General features: G+C 33.9%; 1 protein-coding gene across 1 annotated transcript in view; it reads right to left on the bottom strand.

Annotated features, from left to right (window-relative positions):
• Positions 1 to 3039: 3039 nt before the first annotated feature.
• Positions 3040 to 20000, bottom strand: part of LOC119595152 (glucose-induced degradation protein 4 homolog) — a 17345-nt gene continuing 384 nt past the window's right edge. Inside the window, exons 2-5 of the mRNA XM_037944324.1 lie at positions 19914 to 20000; positions 10011 to 10178; positions 6290 to 6522; positions 3040 to 4961 (exon numbers count right to left, since the gene is read on the bottom strand). The exon at positions 19914 to 20000 is cut by the window's right edge and continues 203 nt beyond it. Coding sequence (XP_037800252.1) covers positions 4898 to 4961; positions 6290 to 6522; positions 10011 to 10178; positions 19914 to 20000 — 552 coding nt within the window. The 3' untranslated portion in view covers positions 3040 to 4897. The remainder of the gene's footprint in view (positions 4962 to 6289; positions 6523 to 10010; positions 10179 to 19913) is intronic.

The raw sequence follows: 20000 nt of genomic DNA on the forward strand, positions 1-20000 counted from the left end.
TGGCTCAAACTGGATTATTATATCTACAAAATATATCCCATCTATAAGACTCAGGAAAAAACAAAAATATTAGTTGAGAGCGGAAAAAAAAACTGACTCACATTTTATTCCCACTGATATGCACGTTATTGCTATGTTCTTTTCTATTTTTTTTATTTTTTATTTTTTTCCAAGTTGCACCCAATACACATCTAATGATGTGTATCACTTAAAGCAGTAAGACTTATTACAACCTTTGTTACAACATTTTTGTTTCAATAATACAAGTAATATACAGCATAACACTTCATAAGTACATTTTATACCAGATTGATAAATTTATTCTAAATGCTTAACACATTATTAATTAAGGTTACTAAATGAATGTTTATAATTTTCAATGTTTGTTTTTCACCGTCCCATGATACTGTATGTATATATATATATAATCAAATATTTACTTTATAAAAAACGTGTATGTTATTTACATTTACTCAACGAGAAAAAATTGATATGGTCAACAGCTACAGAGAGATATATTTTATCTCGTGTAACAAATACCACCATAGCATGAACATTCCCTGTGCAAAAACCGGTCCACTTACCGAAAGTATTTTTTCCTAAGTTTTGGCATAAATTGAAACCCTCTGTAAAATATATTTAGTAGTTCATATTCTGGCAGCTTAGGAAAAAATGAATAAAGTACTCTGCGACATCAACTCAATCTTAAACCTTGCTTATCGGGAAAGGCTTAAAAGCAGCGAAAAAAAAGTGTATGTTAAAAACAAAAACAAAAACAAAAAAAAGAAAGTCACATAACCCTCTGCATAAAATTTTCTCTATTTTTGGTTAAGTTCAAATCAATATATATATTTCTTTTGGCATCATGTTTACTTGTATGTGCATCACTTCTGAGCTGGCAATGTGCAGCATTTCTAATTAGACTTAGATAAGTAATAATAAAAAGATGGTAATAACAGTAAACTCAAAACTGTCAAGTTGTCAAGAGAATAGACGATAGATGTTTGATAGACAGTGAATTTGTCAATTGTCCACAGGTATCGATAGGACTGGTGATAGGGAGCTTTTATTTGTAACCTTTAAACCCCATCTTAATACTCTTTATATCTAAGTGCTTGAGCATCTTATATGCAGATTTAAACAGATGATTTTTTTTTTTCTGTTCTAAGAAGCATGAAGAAGTTCTACATTTTTATTTTACTCATGATCTTGTTTCCTGTCATCTTTTTCATCTTAAATGTACTTTTTACATTTTCTAACTGATGCTATTACTGCTTTTCACTTTCCAGTAGCTGTTACAATAAGTTCTCTTTCCTCTCAGATAGACTAAGGAAATAAAATATACCAATTTTAAAATTCACTTAGTGTTTAGTTTGGTTATGAGCCCAATTAATGTAATGTGGTTCACATTTCCCTTTGTGTCATAGGTAAAATCAAGGAGAAAAAGATGAAAAAATATACTATATGTAATACCTAAAAAAATATATATACATATATATGTAATCACATCCGTTACAAAAAAAGAAAGAAGAAAAAAAGTATCTTAAAAGAATAACAATAATAATAATAATATTAATAATAGTAATAATAGTAATAATAATAATAATAATAATAATAATAATAATAATAATAATATATATATATGATAATAATAATAATAATAATAAAAACAATAATAACACAACAAAAAAATATAAAAAACACTTCTCATCATAAACTGAAACTATGGGGAAAAAATCTTTAAATGAAAAGAAACAAAAAAGGTACTTCAGCACCACTTCCTGATTACGAAAAAAAAAAAAAATAAATAAAATAATAATAATAATAATAATAAAAATAAATAAATAAATAAATAAATTCATAAAGTATGGAAAATATAGACAGCTTCCTTTCCTGGAGAAATATTTAAAATTAATATTTGTTTATTAATAATCTCAGCGTATCCCGTAAGCAACACCAGTATCATTATTTGAAAACAAAGTCAGAGAATGAGTACTTCATTTACAAATATAAAATCTTATTTCAAGGGAGAGAGGAGTGTGAATAATAATGAATATTGAATAATAATAATAGTAATAATAATAATAATAATTAATAATAATTATAATAATAATAATAATAATAATAATAATAATAATAATGAATAAACAGAAATAAGTTAACAATAATAGCAAAATGAATAAAAGGAAATAAGCAGATAATTTTCAACTTACAATTACCACACAGAAAGCTGTTCTTGAGGTAATAAACAATATTCAATTTATGATGGCTAACTGTAAATAACATAAAGGGCCTGCTATTGTACAAGACGTGAATCTATTTTTGTTCTATCAATACTATTCATCAATGCAAACAGTTTATCATTGATTTTTCTCTTATTCAACTGTTAACCATTCATTCTCATCACATTTCCTTCGTTTTTCATTCAAATGTACGCACTCTGAGTGTGCTACAGTGAACCTACAGCACGGTAATCTTTATATATCAAAATCGACTTCATTTCAAAATTCCTTTCTAAATTGGTAACCAAAGAAACACAGGATCGTATACTGTCAATATGAAAATTACAGATATATATATATATTCCCACAAATTTTATTACTGCCAAATCTGATGGGTCCTTTTTTTTCTATAACAAAATTCTGCAGGCAATATGATTTTAAATTTGGATTTTAGTATATTTGTTAATCTCTGGGATGTACATCTATAATGGGATCTAATGTTCCCCACATCACATATGTTCAAACTTTACAATAAGCCTTAATGTGGGGTATAATGTCTTTTCACATGGACTCCACATGCCTTCAGTAATGATCTATTTCAACTCTTCTTCCCCTAAAACCCCTTTAACATATGTGAGCTTTTACAAATGCTTCCATATTCAAGCTGTGTTGCCATTATCAACCAAGGTACAGAATCATAGAAGTTTTAAGTCATATTTCAGCTGAAATAAATAAGTTTTAATATGCACTGAATACAAACACTTTCACATTATCATACTTCCATAAAAAGAAATAAAGTTTTGAATAAAATCATCAATAAAATGATCACATCTTTTTTATACCCAGCATCATACAAACAAGCATGTATAAATACCATTTCTCTCCTTCGTGACACATCTCAGGTTCTCAAGTGCTTTGGGAATAAAATATATATATATATATATTAATATGTACATAACTACACAGTAGTTTGCTAGTGAAGCTGACATACACAAAGGATACATAAGAAAAAATATAACACCTGCATAACATTATAGTCATATATGGTTCTTACTCCATGGCAAAAATAATATACAGGACTGCTTTCTAATCCACTCGGCAGATTTTCTATAATGCATTTGCCCTCCAAGAAAACCAGCACAAAATACCTCAATTTGCCAAGGTTTCACATGCTCAACCATATCTGGCCATAAGGGACTGTCCTGGCAGCCATACAGGCAGGAAAAAATAAGAAAAAAATATTCTTACTTTTTTCACACTTTGAAAAAAGGTGATAATATATAACACCATCTCAAGCACAGACAGGGTACACTGGGGGGAAGGGGGGGAGACTAAAGGTGTGAACAGCAAGGCAAGAGGCCCAGAAGAAAGTTATGACTATGGTTTATATACAAACACATCAAACACTCCTCAGCCGACAGACTACAGCACTTGAGATGCTGTTCTTGATATGATTCTGTACCTTATCTGATCTATAACTGTAGCCTAAAAGAGAAACAAAGAAAAAAGTACATAATCTGAAACCTACGACAAAGGGGGGAAAAGAGTACCTTAGATTAACTCTAAGATACGACTGTATATGACCAGTTTAGAAAAAAATAAATAAATAAAAAATAAAATAAAATAAATAATAACAATTATATCAACACAAGATTTCCAGAATTTGTATCAATGCACAAAAATTTAAAACAGATCCATTGGTTTAAAGAATCATCTCTATACAGATGTGAAAACGCAATACTGTTACATGAATGTTTGGATTGCAATTTCCATCTCAAAAATTTCAGTCACTAAAATGAGGAAACGCTTAATTAGCTGGTAATATCACATGCAGCACTCATTGATAAAAATAACAGTATCATAGGAACATATTCATATCAATTACGTAAACACCAATATCTACTAAATTACTAGAAAAAAATTCACAGTTTCCCCCAACCCCTACTCATCAACAGTAAACAGATAAAAAACTTTCCTTGTATATAGAAAATTTCCCTTCAGCCGTACCTATAACATTCCACAGATCAAGAATCAATTTGATTAATACAGTAGTGAAGACTGCAGTTAAACACCTATTTGGAAATCACAGATATAGAATTTCTTTTTTTTTTCTTCTTTTTTCTTTTTTTTTTTTTTTTCTTTTTCTAACTGATCACTTCAACATGGCGATGATTCTCGGACACAGGTTTATAAAAATCATCTAATATCACCAGAAATTTTCCAGAGAGGTAATATGTGACACCGAGATTGACAAGCAGGTATAAACGAAATGGTGTGTCCACTTCAACACAGATGGACTTGTGTAATATAAAAAAAATAAAAGGGAGGGGGGGGAGGGAGAAAGAAGTGCTGAATTGTATTTCAAAATAAAGAGTCTCCTAGAAAGATGTACAGAATTGTAAGAAATAATCACAGAATGTTGACACACTGAGTAGTATCTAAAACCACCTGACAAAATAACATGGCCTGCCTTTCATCACTGGTTTTATACAATGGACATTTCTTCCTTTATTTTCTTTCTCGAATGAATGCCTGTGGGAGCTGTAAAATTCTATTCCCTAAAATGATATCATTTCCTTAACAATCCAATAAAAAAATCTTTACATGAGGAACAAATAAAATATGAATCACATACACACTAAGCCATCTGAGTATCTGCAGTTATCGGCATCTCTTTATCTAAATTCGTAGATCTGAACACTGTGCTCGGGCACGTGAGTGAGGTTCAGCGATTGGTACCTGCAAGAAAAACATAAATGAGTACATATATCCTTATCTTATCCTCATCATTAGCATCATAACTCATCATTATCCTTATATTATCCTTATTATTAGCATCTTAACTCATCATTATCCTTATATTATCCTTATTATTAGCATTATAACTTATCATTACTATCATTATTTTCAATATCATTACTATTATCATCATCATTAAAAACTATATACTGTGCTGTCTGTAATGTCATACATATGCATACACAATGTGTTGCAATTCTGATACTTAGTCTTAGCTCTGTTAAGCTTTTGATCTTTTAAGAAATGTGTAGTTAGAAATACACAAGACAAGCTGTACATGCTGAGCTTAAGACTTATAAGCATCAACTACTATAATCTCTATATATTAAAGACAACAGCTAACCGATGTTTTTAAGTGTTACCTCCTAATACACTTATCTCCTAATACTTGCAATAACATACTTATATGAAATGTTTCCAGAGTTCATATTTCAAATTGATGGGTCATTATTCATTTGCAAATCATGAAAAGTATGATATATAATGAGGGGAAAATAACCCAAAGCAAAAATTCTAAAACTAAAGACATAAAAAGTTGATGAGTCACACCTTAGGGATAACTACAGGCAAGAAAAAAGTGTAAATAATAAGGGTATTAATTAGAAATTATTGTAAAACTCACTTGCAATAATCTCTCTCTCTCTCTCTCTCTCTCTCTCTCTCTCTCTCTCTCTCTCTCTCTCTCTCTCTCTCTCTCTCTCTCTCTCTCTCTCTCTCTCTCAAAGTTTTTGAAACATTAACATACAGAAATAATACATAACAATTAATAAGTAATGGTTAATTAATCAATTAATATATATATATATATTTTTAATCTATTTACTTATTTTATTTTTTTTTATTTATTTATTTTTTTTTATAATAGTCTGGAGGAGGCTGACTGTGCATGGCATGTATCCTTGCCAATTAGTATATGGGCTCAATATGGCAAGAATAAATGCATACCATCAAAATAGTGTTAAATCCAAAGTAGTGTAATATATAATATACTTTTTCTATCAAAAATTTTTTTTTGACACTTAACCAAATATTACATTATGTCAGATGGAATGAAAAAGAAAAAGAAAAAAAGGATTAGCAGGACGAGGAGGAAAAGAAGGAAGTAAGTGAAAAAAAGAACTTGAAGAAAAGTATATAAAAAGACAAAGAAAAAGAGAATAGGGAAAAAGTGAAAATGAAGAAAAATAGAAAAAAAAAAGGAAAAAGACAACAAAAATAAAGAAAAAAAGGCAAAAAACAAACATAAAAAAAAGGATCACGAGTCTTACCATTCTGACGTTCTGTGATAATAATATCCATCGATGGTGGCCGTGCTCTTCTGGAAACAAATATAGTAAAAGCCTGCGAACGAGGCCCCATTTATATCCTTGACTGTGTGGTCGGGTACCAAAAAGTGCTCCTTCCATCTCATAAACACGTGTTCGGAATCTTTTAAAACATTGTAGTCAAAGGAATCCGAGTTGAAATTTTTGGTATACTGATAGAATGGTGGGAATTTACCCTGAAAAGAAAGGTGGAGTTTAGTTGATGGAACACACAATGCCTCTATGAGAAAGTCAAAACTCTTATTTATATTGTGTATATCAAAACTCGTCTTAAAGGAAACAAATAATCATAATTTTGAGAGAAATGCATAAAAATGAAACACAAAAAAGGAAAGACAGAAAAGAAAAAAAGAAAAACAACATGAACGCATACATACAAACACACCCTCAAGGTATGTGCACACTCACTCAGGCTCGCACAAAACAGCTTATGGTTTAAAGAGGACCTTTGGATATCTGCGCAATCACGAAACTGGGTCGTCTCAGTGACGTCCAAAACGGATAAAAAAAAATAAATTTCCACATTTTTTTTAGATGCATGTGTGTGTGTGTGTGTGTGTGTGTGTGTGTGTGTGTGTGTGTGTGTGTGTGTGTGTGTGTGTGTGTGTGTGTGTGTGTGCATGTGCGTGTGTGTCTGCGTGTTTCATCTGAGACAATATATGTGCAAGAGCTTTGAAATAAGACTCTAAAATCCCTACTTCAAATACGATACATTGCAGTTGCCCCCAGAGCACTCCAAAGTCTGTATGGTACTTTGCAGTTGTCAAATAAAAGTAAATCTATAAATTTGCCAAAAACTACAGCTATCTCCTGAAGCATTTTCTGCGAACAAGTCATTGAAAACGACGCAAGAACTAAGATGTGAACATTCATTTCTGCAAGTACACGCACACTAGCAGGTCAACTTACAAAATGCAGTAACTGGCACCTAATCCTAGTGGTAATACTTTGATTATTTTCATTAAACTGGCTGTGAATGTCTTTAACTTACATGTTGGGATCTACTATCATAACTAATGAATTAAATGAACCTTAAACTTAACTATGTATTTACTGGAGGGGACATTAACCCTTGACAGACAAGATATGGCATGGGTTGTAATAAGGTAAACTAAATGATAGAAAAAGTCATTTCAGTGTTATTTTTCCCATTTGTGAATAACAACTTTTCGAGTCCCTCTTATTTTTCTGTTTTGTGGGCACACGTTCCATGGCATAGTTCAGGCATATTTTTGCGGTACACAAAAAGGAAGATGGTAAAAGTAATTTTACCTACATTTCTTTTGTTTCTTGCTTGCCACTGCGAAAATGCTGAGCGCATAATAATAATAATAATAATAATAATAATAATAATAATAATAATAATAATAATAATAATAATTATTATTATATTGTGTGTGTGTGTGTGTGTGTGTGTGTGTGTGTGTGTGTGTGTGTGTGTGTGTGTGTGTGTGTGTGTGTGTGTGTGTGTGTGTGTGTGTGTGTGTGTGTGTGTGTGTGTGAAATGTCTGTGCACATAGATGGTTCTTAGTGCTTAGCCACAAAGGAGTCAATTAGTAGACCTTGTGACCTTAGCTGATTTTAGCTTCCCTGGAATTAGTGGGAAAACTTTTTTTTTTTTTTTTTACTAATGCTATGAATATCAATGGTGTTATTTTTATTACAGACATTATAATGACTATAATGTTATAAACATTAGTAACAGCAAAATATGATAATGTAAAATATTTTCGTAAATCTAGGAAAAGGGTAAACAAGTAGTACTTGTAATTGGCTCATTAGTGAGTCAGTACAAGTGTAGCCATCTATGTGTAAAAACAATTAATAAAGTAAACTCACAGTGGGCAAGGCATGTGCGTACATGCCATGCCCAGCAGCACTGGGTTAAATAGCCTCATTTCTTCCTCAGTCCTGAAGTTCCGTAAATTATTTTCTTTCTCTTCAATATTTAAATAAGAATGACAAATAATTCTCCAATTTTGTCACAGTGTATTTTGTCTGCCTTCAAATCGTATGTTCAGGATATCGGTGGGCACTGCATTTTTGAGCCACATTTCCCTGGCAAAACCTTTGGACATGTGTATTGACCTGTTAAAACGGGATGCTTTGTGGCCCACCTGAACCAAAATCAGGGCATTAGGCTTTCTTGAACGGTGACTCCCCTGAGCGTGTGGCTTGTTGGCCTGGCCCACACAATCTCTCGTGTCCAGTATCAAGATTGCTTGCCTCCTCTTTGCAATGTTATTATCTGTTTTTCTACAGAAGTGCCTTTTTTCTTTTTTTGCCATTTCCATGGTCTATAATTGTCATTCGATATGTTTTATTAGAAATAGACTCTTCCTTGATCAGATTCCATATTCTCTCTGTTGTTAATCTACTATTTGTGCTATAACATAGCAATAAGTAACATAATATTATTTGTTTAATTTCAAAATATTTTTGTATCATTCAGTGTCTTGCAACATCCCCTGTGCCCTGGTCGCAGAAGGCAGGAATAGGGATCCTTAGCATGGAAACAGCATCCTCTCTAGAATGGGTGCTCTTCCAGTCATGGCTCACACATGGTACATTCCACCCTTGTTCACTGGTGGAAATAATGCCAGATCCCCTTCCTTAATCCCTATGATACGGATGACGTGCCCATCACGTCATGAAGATGATATGGATGACGTTCCCATCACGTCAGGAAGAAATTTGGTGTGAGGGGCAAGTAACATAAGTATTTTGGCTGAAGGCTAGGTTGCAGAGGAATGACTTGCCATGAGTGCACAAAGCACATGGAGGGTGACTAGACTCGAGAAGGGGCTTCTGCATTTTTTCCATTAATAAAAGCATGGAATGTACCATCTGTGAGCCATGACTAGCTCCAGGGAGGATGCTATAGCCATGCTCTGGATCCTATTCCTGGGCAGTGCTGGTTGTACTACAAAAAATTCAATATTATAAAAAAATACACAATTAACAAAATATTACTTATTGTTATTATCATTGCACTGAGTTATGGACTACTTTTTGAGATGATATGGAGTCTTGTGCAAGAAACACTATCTAGATAAAGCAAATCAAATGACAAATACAGACATGGGAAAATGGCAAAAAAGCTAAACATATATATGCAGAAAAAGAGGAAATAACATAGCAAAGGGGAGGCATAGAGTCCTGTCACCATACACGAATGCTGGTGTGCATCTCGTGGCCGCTCAAGTAAGACTAATGCCCATATTTTAGGCCACTTGATGGCATGAAGCATCCAGATCCAATGGGTTAATATCCATTGAGTCTAATCAACTTCCAAGACCTTTGTACATTCATGACAATTTATTCCTGTCTCCTGGAAGTTTTCATGATCATATATTCCCATCACAACCCCCCTCAGCTAATTTATTTTCCTCTTGGCCTGCTCCCATCACCTAAGCCTGGGTGACATGGCAGTCATGTCATCCCTGAGTTAAAGGGAAAATGTAAGCAAACCAAGACAATCGTATTTAAGCCACTTCTAAACGTTACTCTTTAAACCACAGTTTCCATAAAAATCACAAACAAACAAAGAAAAAGGAAAGAAGAAATCCTAAAATAAAAAAAACAAACAAACAAAACCTCCAATCAATAACAAAAAAGAAAAAAAGAAAAGAAAAGAAAGAAAGAAAAAAATAAAAACACTTACCCAGTGTTTTTTATCCACCTCTTCATCAGCGTCCCATTTCCGCGTTAGGAAGGGAAATTTTGCACTTATTATTTCCCCGTCAAAGAACGTAGTTAAAGTGGGATACTCTTCCGTTAAGCCCTTGATCTTAAGGTATCCACAGAGGTAGGAGTTCGCTTCATCCACATGCTGCCAACAGAAGAGATTATTATTTACTCAAAAGTCGGTTCAAGTTTTCCGAGGCAAATAGATGAATGAAGTGTATATTAGAGAGAAAAAAAGGATAAATCACACTTATCACTGTATCAAAAGACAAAAATAAATATGGAACAATAACAATCAGAAAAAGATATTGCAAGAGTTAAACCAAAACTAAACATAATACAATGTTATTTGTAATCAATATAAAAAAAGTTGGGCATCATTTTTTGCTTGTGCTGAGAATTCTTTCAATTTACAACTCCTTGAACAAACTGCTATATTCAGTGCTACGACTGCCCACACTAAACTCCCCCCCAGAAAAGAATGCCAGGCTCTGCAGTGCATAAAGAGGGTCTTAGAGATCCAATAACAAGAGAGAAGAAAGAATTTTCAACGTCTCATTACAAATCTCCCCAAACCAACCCTTCTCAGTCTGGCTAGAGAAGGGAAGTCACCCCTGGCCAATCTGACAGTCTCAGTCAAAGGAAAACACCAGTTAATGGCCATGACAAGACATCACTGGATGCAAGATATCAGGCACGATTCATACCCATAAATATCTAGTTTCGGTTCTGCATTAATTGTGCTTTTCACTGTGTACTACCTCATAAACAAGTGAAATATCAGAAAAATTAGACAAAAGAGTTAATAAACTTTCAATAAAGAAGGTCAATATACCATTCAATACCATACAGGATATTCCAAGTCAAATTTTGTAGATGTTTTTAGTCATTAATCTATCAAAAGATTTCCTTCATGAATTCATATCTCTTCTCAATGGATGTCCATTGTTATAATAATAAACAAAATAATAAATGCGAAATAATGATGACAATGATAGTAATAGCATTAATAATAATAATACAGAATATCTGCCTACATTTCTAATACTCTTAAAAACAATCTTTCACATTTCAATCATATTTATCATCCTACTGGCAATGCAAATGTACACTATCCAACGCAGTTTTGTATCGTTAATTCTGTTTAGGCACAGGTGGCTTCAGAAGTTCTAGTCGTAAAGAAGTCAGTTAAATGGCCTACCTGAACATACCAGTTTAATGCACACCTTGACTTTTTGTGGAAGATGAAGAAGAAGAAGAAGAAGAAGAAGAAGAAGAAGAAGAAGAAGAAGAAGAAGAAGAAGAAGAAGAAGAAGAAGAAGTAGAAGAAGAGGAGGATGAAGAAGAAAAAAATGCAGTTTAACCCATTGCCGACGGGTGGCATGTACGTACATGCCATGGCAAGGTGGGACCATCTGCCAGGGGCACGTACGCACATGCCATAGAGTATGTATGGACATGCCATGAGTTTTCTCTTGTTACAATCACGGCAAAAGATTATTTTTTTGCCAGTGAAAGTGTGATTAAGTCAGTTCTAACACTTTCTCATTTTTACCATGCAGCAAAAAAAAAAGGGGGGGCAACAAACCGATGATTTCAACTCCATGATGCCGCACGCTGCTTATTTTATTCAGACTATAGACCGAATAATGATCAATTATGGAGTCTATATAACAACAAAAATACCCTTCAGTCTCGATTTATCAGGAAGTTTGGCAAGTAGAGACTTCAAAAAATAATGAAAACTGAAAATACAACATATCTTCGTAGTATTACGAAGAAACGGCATGGGATGCTGGTATTTGGCATGAGTGGTCGCACATGCTAGGGCGACGATATAAGCCCCCGGCAGCGAGGCCCGGGCCACTATGAATATTACCCGTCAGATAAGGGTTAATGCATACCTTGACTTTTTGTGGAGGAAGAAGAAAAAATATGTAGTTTAATGCATACCTTAACTTTTTGTGGAAGAAGAAGAAGAAGAAGAAGAAGAAGAAGAAGAAGAAGATGAAGAAGAAGAAGAGAGAGAGAGAGAGAGAAAAAAAAATTGCAGTTTAATGCATACCTTGACTTTTGTGGAAGAAGAAGAAGAAATGCTCTCATTGTTAACTCATTTATCCAGTTAATGTGACCATAATGTCATAGCAAAAAGTCTGGAAGAGCACCGGCTCCAGCCCGCTATGAGCAGCAGGGTGTGTTACAGAAAATTAAATAAAACAAAAATATTTTCAAAAATGACACAGATAACAAAATGTCCCTTATTGCTGTTGTTACTGCACAGTTGCAGACCACCTAGAGAGATGACATGGTGCCAGTGCAAGAAAAACAGTATACTACCATCTTGGTACAGAATATCAAATAACAAATACAGACCTTGGATAATGGGGAAAAAGAGAGAGAGAGAGAGAGAGAGAGAGAGAGAGAGAGAGAGAGAGAGAGAGAGAGAGAGAGAGAGAGAGAGAGAGAGAGAGAGAGAGTGGAAATTATGCAGAAACAGAGATAATGACACTGCGAAGGAGAGTGTTTGTGTGGGCCAGGTCTACAAGCCACACATTCGATATACTGGCCACAGAAGTAAGCCTAATGACTGGATTTTTGGCATTATGCAGATCAAATGGGTTGTTTTTATAATTAAACTATCATTATTATCGTCATTAAAACTGCCAGTACCATTATCATCATTGTTACTATTATCATCATCACCATTATCATTGTTATTACTATTATTATGTTCACTACTTTTATCATTATCTTTAGTACTATTATCACCATTATCATTATCTTTACTACTATTATCATCATTATCATTATCATTACTATTGCTATTAAGATCATTACTATTATCATCATTATCATTCCTATTATTACTATTATCATCAGCAAACTATTCAGAATACTTGTACTAATAAAAATTGGTACTTTTCTTTTCTGAAAATTCAATAAATGGGGCAAAAAGATGAAGTCTTGCAGATCTAGCAACTGACTCGGAGACAAAGAGCTTTTGATTCCAACTGTGGGTTATTGTAAAGAATTTTCTCTGACAGATTAACTCATACACATGCCAGTTACAAGGCCAAACTAACACATATCATATCTATGGCCTTTATCATACTGACTAATTAACAGAATGATAAAGATATCATTGTCAACACAAGCTACTATATCAATAAACTGATTGGTAATGGCCAGAACTGCAAAAAATTTGCTTTTTGGCATCTGATAAATCTATTCTCCCTACAAGTACTTCGTGCCCTCGTGATGTGATGTGATGTGATCCCTCAATCACCCATCACTTGGCAACAACTTCCCTTGATGAGATGTTCCCATCACACAGCTTCAGATATATTTTTTCCTCCATGGCAAGTTGTTCTTGTCAGCCACCCTACAATTGAATTTTTCTGCCATTATATTCACATCACCCAGATCCCATGGAGTAACCTGTAATGTGGTAAATAGTGATTTTTGATATCATCTTCACTTTGTAAACTGTCAAAAGCATGGAAATCTCTGATAATGTCATATCTGGTCCTCTAGCAACTTAGGCTCATTCCAGCTCCTCTCCTAAAAAGCTCCCAGCATAGTGGGCTACTGGTTACCATGGGGTAATCTGCCCTACTGCATAGTGGGCCACCACTGGCCAAAAATGGGAAAACATATAGATTTAAAATTTGTGCTATTTAAGCACACGAGTGTAGTTACACAAATAATGTTTTTTTTTCTTAATACCGAATAGCTGAAGATTATAAAGAACAATATTTCAAAACACTTTTGATTGAAAGAAACAAAGAACACACTGATATTCCTCCCACTATGTGACTTCTCATTTTGCTATTAAATTTGTTGCTGTTTTTCTTTATTTTAACACTTTTACTGAAATATTCATAGATAACAAAATGTAAAACAAATTCATTTACTTTTTAACAATGAGAAAGTTTCAATTTTCCTAAATTTTACTTCCACACAACATAACAATTTACTTTCCTGTAAATCAATTGCCGAAATGTCTTCCTTTTTGGTCACTGTATGATACTATTTATATTGCTCCATAATATAATTATCTTAACTGTTTTTCATGCTTCTGTTGTCATTAATTCTTCTCCCACCATTAATCTGTTCATCATCCATTTATTCATCTTCCAAAAATATCCTCCTCTGACATGTCTGATTCCCACATTTCTAATTTCCTCTCAAACAACTACCTCCTCGCGCATCCTAACGCATAGTTCAGTATGGTGACGGGGGCTCCTGTTGTGAGCGAGTTCACCATCATTCTACATTATTCCCCTCTTCTGCATTTATTTATTCATTAATCTATGACTATACTGTCTGTCTGACATCCTTCTAATCTTATTCATACACATTGTACATTCATTTCCTCATACACTCTCTCTCTCGCCCACTCTCTCTTACTCATTTCTTTACTCTATTTCTCACTTGTTCATTCATTCCTTCACCCTCTCTCTCTCTTTCTTTCTTCTCCCTTTCTTTCTTTTTCATTCTCCCCCTTTCTCCTTTCAGTCTGTTTGGTATTGGCTTCCATTCCACGTCAGCTGCTGGATCAACGAAATTTTCTGACCCACTCTAAATAATTGCCCTATTGTATCTTAGCCTCTTTCACCTCATCTACGTCTCCGTCCATAAAACAAACTTGGTGAAAAAAAATCCACGCAGACCTCGGGAAATATTTGGCAATTCCAAGCCAGACGTAATAATAGCATCTTCCAGTAGCGTGGAAATTCATCAAAGCCTTCCATGCCCCCCCCCCCCCCCTTTGAAATTTTTTTTGTTGGCGGATACAATTTATGGACAATTTCTGTTTTTACACATAGATGGCTACACTTGTCCTAAATCACTAATGAGCCAATTATGAGTACTACCTGTCTCACCTGTTCACCCTTTTCCTTGATTTTTAAAAATATTTCATGTTATCTTATTGTGCTGTTACTAATGTCAATAGCATTATAATAATTATAATGTCTATAATAAAAATAACACCATCAATATTCATAATGTCTATAATAAAAATAACACCATCAATATTCATAGCAAACACACACACACACACACACACACACACACACACACACACACACACACACACACACACACACACACACACACACACACACACACACACAAAAAAAAAAAAAAAAAAAAAAAAAAAAAAAAAAAACTAATTCAACGATAGGTGAAATCAGGTAAGGTCACAAGGTCTACTAATTGACTCCTTTGTGGCTAAGCAATAAGAACCATCTATGTGCACAGACATTTCACAAAAAATTCTAAAATGGGCACAGCATCTTCCCAACGACATTGGGTTAATTGTCAAAACAAATAAGTGCCAGACATAGAAAATCACACAGCATTATGATAAGATATTGTGGCGATAAGGGAAATATTAGTTGATGATTACAATGCGTGGACAGAAGAAGGGAATGAGGAAGAGAAGGAAAAGGCAAGGAGGAGAAGAAAAGAACCATGCAAAATTAGGGGTGATCCTCTAAACTGGGCCTCAATCCCTCTCTCCTAAGCCTCCCAACAACAACAACAACGAGCATGGTATTGGGGGAGGGGGGGTAGATGGAACGAATAAAGAGATAAATAGGTAAAAAATGACATCTGCCATTTACCCTAATAAAATGACAAGCAAAAATTTAAATATTTCATTTAGCCCTAGCTTTTGTTGATATGTTCAACAACGAGACCTATAAGTCTATGTAGGTATTGCCAGGGAAGACACACACAACACATCAGACACCCTCTGTAAATGACCCAATTTACTGCAACTCATTGTCAAGTTCCCCACTGTTGTTGGGATGGTAAGAATACATGCCACGTTCACTGTGACTTTTTGCTCAATTATTGTCTCTAAATACAGATTTCTCCACAAGGACTTAACTTAAAAATGCGTTGTTCACTATAGTATTGTTTTATGAAATGTATCTATACACAGATGCCTCCACAGGTGCTCAGCCACCAAGGAGTGTGGTCTGTGTGCCATCACCAAATTTTCCCTTTCCTTGAATAATAATAATAATAATAATAATAATAATAATATATTATTATTATTATAATTATAATTATAATTACAATTACAATTATAATAACAATAACAATAACAATAACAATAACAATAACAAACAACAACAATAACAACAACAACAACAACAACAACAACAATAACAATAACAATAATAATAATAATAATAATAATAATAATAATGATAAAAAAAAAAAATCTAATACTATTAATAGTGATATTATAATCACTACAGTGTTATTAACCCCTATGATCCAGATGACCTGACCATCACTTCATGAAGAAATTTGCCTTGAGGGGCGGTTGACATGAACATGCTGTCATGGGAAAAGTTAGCTGTGGGTTCGGATGACAAGAACTTGCCAGGTCTTGAGAATTTCAGCTTTAGGTTGGGGTGATAGGAAAGACTTGCCATGAGTGCAACGTTCCCATCGATAAATGAGTGTGGAATGCACGATCTGTGAACCATAACTCCAGGGAGGACGCTATTTCTAGGCCCAGGATTTCATTCCCACCCACAAACCAGCAGCGCAGGTTGAATTACACAAAGTTAAATATTAGAAGAAGAAGAAGAAGAGGAAGAAGAAGAAGAAAAAAAGAGAGACACAAATAACAAAACGGTACTTATTATTGCATTGAATTATGGACTACCTATGGATATGATAAAAACTCTGTGTAATGAAAATAGTCTATTATCATCTGCATGAGAAAGAAAAGAAAAGAAAAGAAAAGAAAAGAAAAGAAAAGAAAAGAAAAGAAAAGAAAAGAAAAGAAAAGAAAAGAAAAGAAAAGAAAAGAAAAGAAAAGAAAAGAAAAGAAAAGAAAAGAAAAGAAAAGAAAAGAAAAGAAAAGAAAAGAAAAGAAAAGAAAAAGAAAAAGAAAAAGAAAAAGAAAAAAGAAAAAGATGAGATATGTCAAACAAGTGACTGACTCACTGGTGACTAAACATTTATAAATAAAATTATCTATAAATAAAATGAACAAAATAAACTCACGGTGGGCATGGCATGTTCGTACATGCCCTCCCCGGCAGCATCAGCTTAACCCCCAAGACGTCAATAACTAGTCCAACCTTGCTCACCTGTTTACCCTTCCCTTGATTTCTGTAAAGATTTCTTTTTTCATTCTTTATTGCTATTAGTATTACTGATGGCTTTACAATAATCATAGCAACAACAATAAAAATAACACTGATATTAATAGCATAAAAAAAAATTCCTGACAGCTCAAGGAAAGAGGAAGTCGGGTGAGGTCACAAAGGCCTTGGTGGCTGAGAACTTGTGGAGCAATCTATGTGCAAATTTACAAAAGAAAACGACAGTAGACAGTATGATTACCCAGCATGAATGAGCTCTCAGCCATTTCTTTCAAGAAAGCACATTTCTATCAAAAAGCCCTCAGCCAGAATTGTAATTAAATGGTCATCAATAAGTAAATAATTATCTAATATCCAATACCGACTGTCAATGTGATATTTAACCCTACAAAATGCAGGTGTACTTCCAGTCATTTCTCATCGATGGTACATTCCACACTCATTTACTGATGGAAATGATGCAGAAGCCCCTTCATAAATGCCATAGGAGTCTAATCACCCTCGAAGAGCTTTGTACACTTGTAGCAAGTCATTCCTGTCACCCCAGCCTTCAGCTGAAATTCTCACAAAGGCAAAATTTTCCTAGGACGGCATGTGACCTGACCCCCTGCCAATTTTTTTTTCATGACATGACAGTCAAGTCACCCAAATCCAGTAGGTTAAAGTTTCAGTGATAATCTTCCTGTGACAGCATATTTCCTGACAAAGGTATAAATGAGAAGGAATATTTTAATGTGGCAAACTAGAAAATGTTAAAAACAGGACCACATGAAGACAAAAACTGAGACAGTAGCCATACTGAGGAATCATGAGTTCTATTACATACATTATACAGAAAATAATCAGCAAAGAGTAAAGGTGATGTCACAATCGCTTATCAAAGACTGAGAATCTAAATCCAGCAAAGTTGTACTCAAGGCTTAGGGCAAAGGCAAAAAAATCTAGCAAGATAGTCTGTGTCAGCCGCCCTGGCAAATTATCATGAAAAAAGGAACAAGTTCAGCCTATCTTGCTGAATATATATGGAAGAGGTTTGCTGGCCATTGCCTGAGTGTAATGTGTGGCATCCAGTGCCACTTCATGCTACCCTATTCTGAACAATTAAACATAACAATAACTTCCAATTTATAATCATTACACAAACAATTCACATTGCTCTGCAAAATTATTAATTTTCACACATACTATCTCAATTGTTGTCAAATGGAATATTATCTCCTCCTATAAATGAAGCCCTAGTCTTTTACCACAGCCATTTCCTTTAAAAACATATATGGTTAAAAGGCTAATTAAATCTACGAGGAAGAATCAATCCTCGGGAAAGAAAAATAATAATTACTACTTGCTAAACAAGTTTAGGGTAAATTTAGCGTGATATGCACTAACACTTAGTCCCCTACACTTTAATATTTTTGAGATTTAAATTGAGATTATGTCTCTGATAGCCTGATGATGCAATTCTGGTTTAGAGGGAAAAAAAAAAGAAAAGAAAAAAAAATCTCTACAATGCATATTCTTGCAAGACTGAGCCTATAAACTTCCCTATCCTAAGACTGTAGCTCTTCATTTAAAGATATTAATAAATTTCATACAGCTTTGGATAGAGGACAGACAATAAAAATATGACTTTTATTTTAGACCCACTGTCACTTTCTTCTTAATATATATCTTAGTCTCTATCTATATTTGTAAATACATTCATCTACACTCAACCTATTTTTGTATGTAAGATAAGTCTACTGGCTTTGAATATATTTCAACCCAGAAAGTTTTAATATACTTCAATACTTTATTCTCATGAGTGTCAGGAAGTCTATAGCAGATTCGTTGTAATACTATATGTATAACTTTTTCTCCCCATTTGATTTAGTTTACTGAATGCATTTGTTATTTTACATTACAATAATTTATAATTTTCTTGATTTTATATCTACACCAATAACCATCAGGAATAATATTTATTTGACATTTGAACTATGGTCTTAATATCAAATTACTTATATAGCACTCTTTTAGGGCAATGAAAAGTGTGAATGAGAAATATATATAAAAGAAAGTACTATTTCTGTAACACAATCCAAAGCTCAAAATGTCCAAATCTTACATTTCAATACCACTATTATAACTGAGAAACTATGATTTTGATATATTTTGCGATAATTAATGTTCAAAATTTTTTAAAGTTTACGAAATATCAAACAATTTGTGATTCTGTAAAATGTCAATTACATAGGCCTACAGATTAAAACTCCTTCCACACTAAAATGATTAATAATTTCCAGGATCTTACTTTATGTCTTCACTAATGGAGTAATTAAGAGATGAGAGCATCATTTCCTCCTTCAGACGCTCAAGCACGGAAATAGAATCATTACTTCCTGATTGAACTACAAGGACGTCGAGCAATTGCAACTTTCACTTACAATTTGCACAAAATTAGAAAGTCGATCACAAATTCCCGTCCATCTACGGTTTACTAGTTAATAATCCCGTGAAACTGAAAGCAAGGTGAATATTCCCATTCTAAGGCGACGAAAATAAGCCCATGGTATTGCGAGAACCTGTAAAAAAAACCTGATGAAAATCGCGATGCTTTTATGAATGAGTGCGACGTCGAGGAAACCCCGAAGCCTGCTCCACCCACAGCAGGGGCTAGGCTCCTCTACCCCCTCGAAAACCCACTCAACCGGATCGCTAAGGCACCAAATAACCCTCCTGGAGTCCCAAACCGAGGCCATAATCACCTGCAAAACCACCTCGACGTCGTAGGACTGCCCCTTGGACTTCTGATGTCCCTGGAACCGCGAGCCGTTATAGAGGAGGCTCCTGGT

This window comes from Penaeus monodon, chromosome 35 (genome assembly GCF_015228065.2).
Source record: "Penaeus monodon isolate SGIC_2016 chromosome 35, NSTDA_Pmon_1, whole genome shotgun sequence".
Classification (NCBI taxonomy): domain Eukaryota; kingdom Metazoa; phylum Arthropoda; class Malacostraca; order Decapoda; family Penaeidae; genus Penaeus; species Penaeus monodon.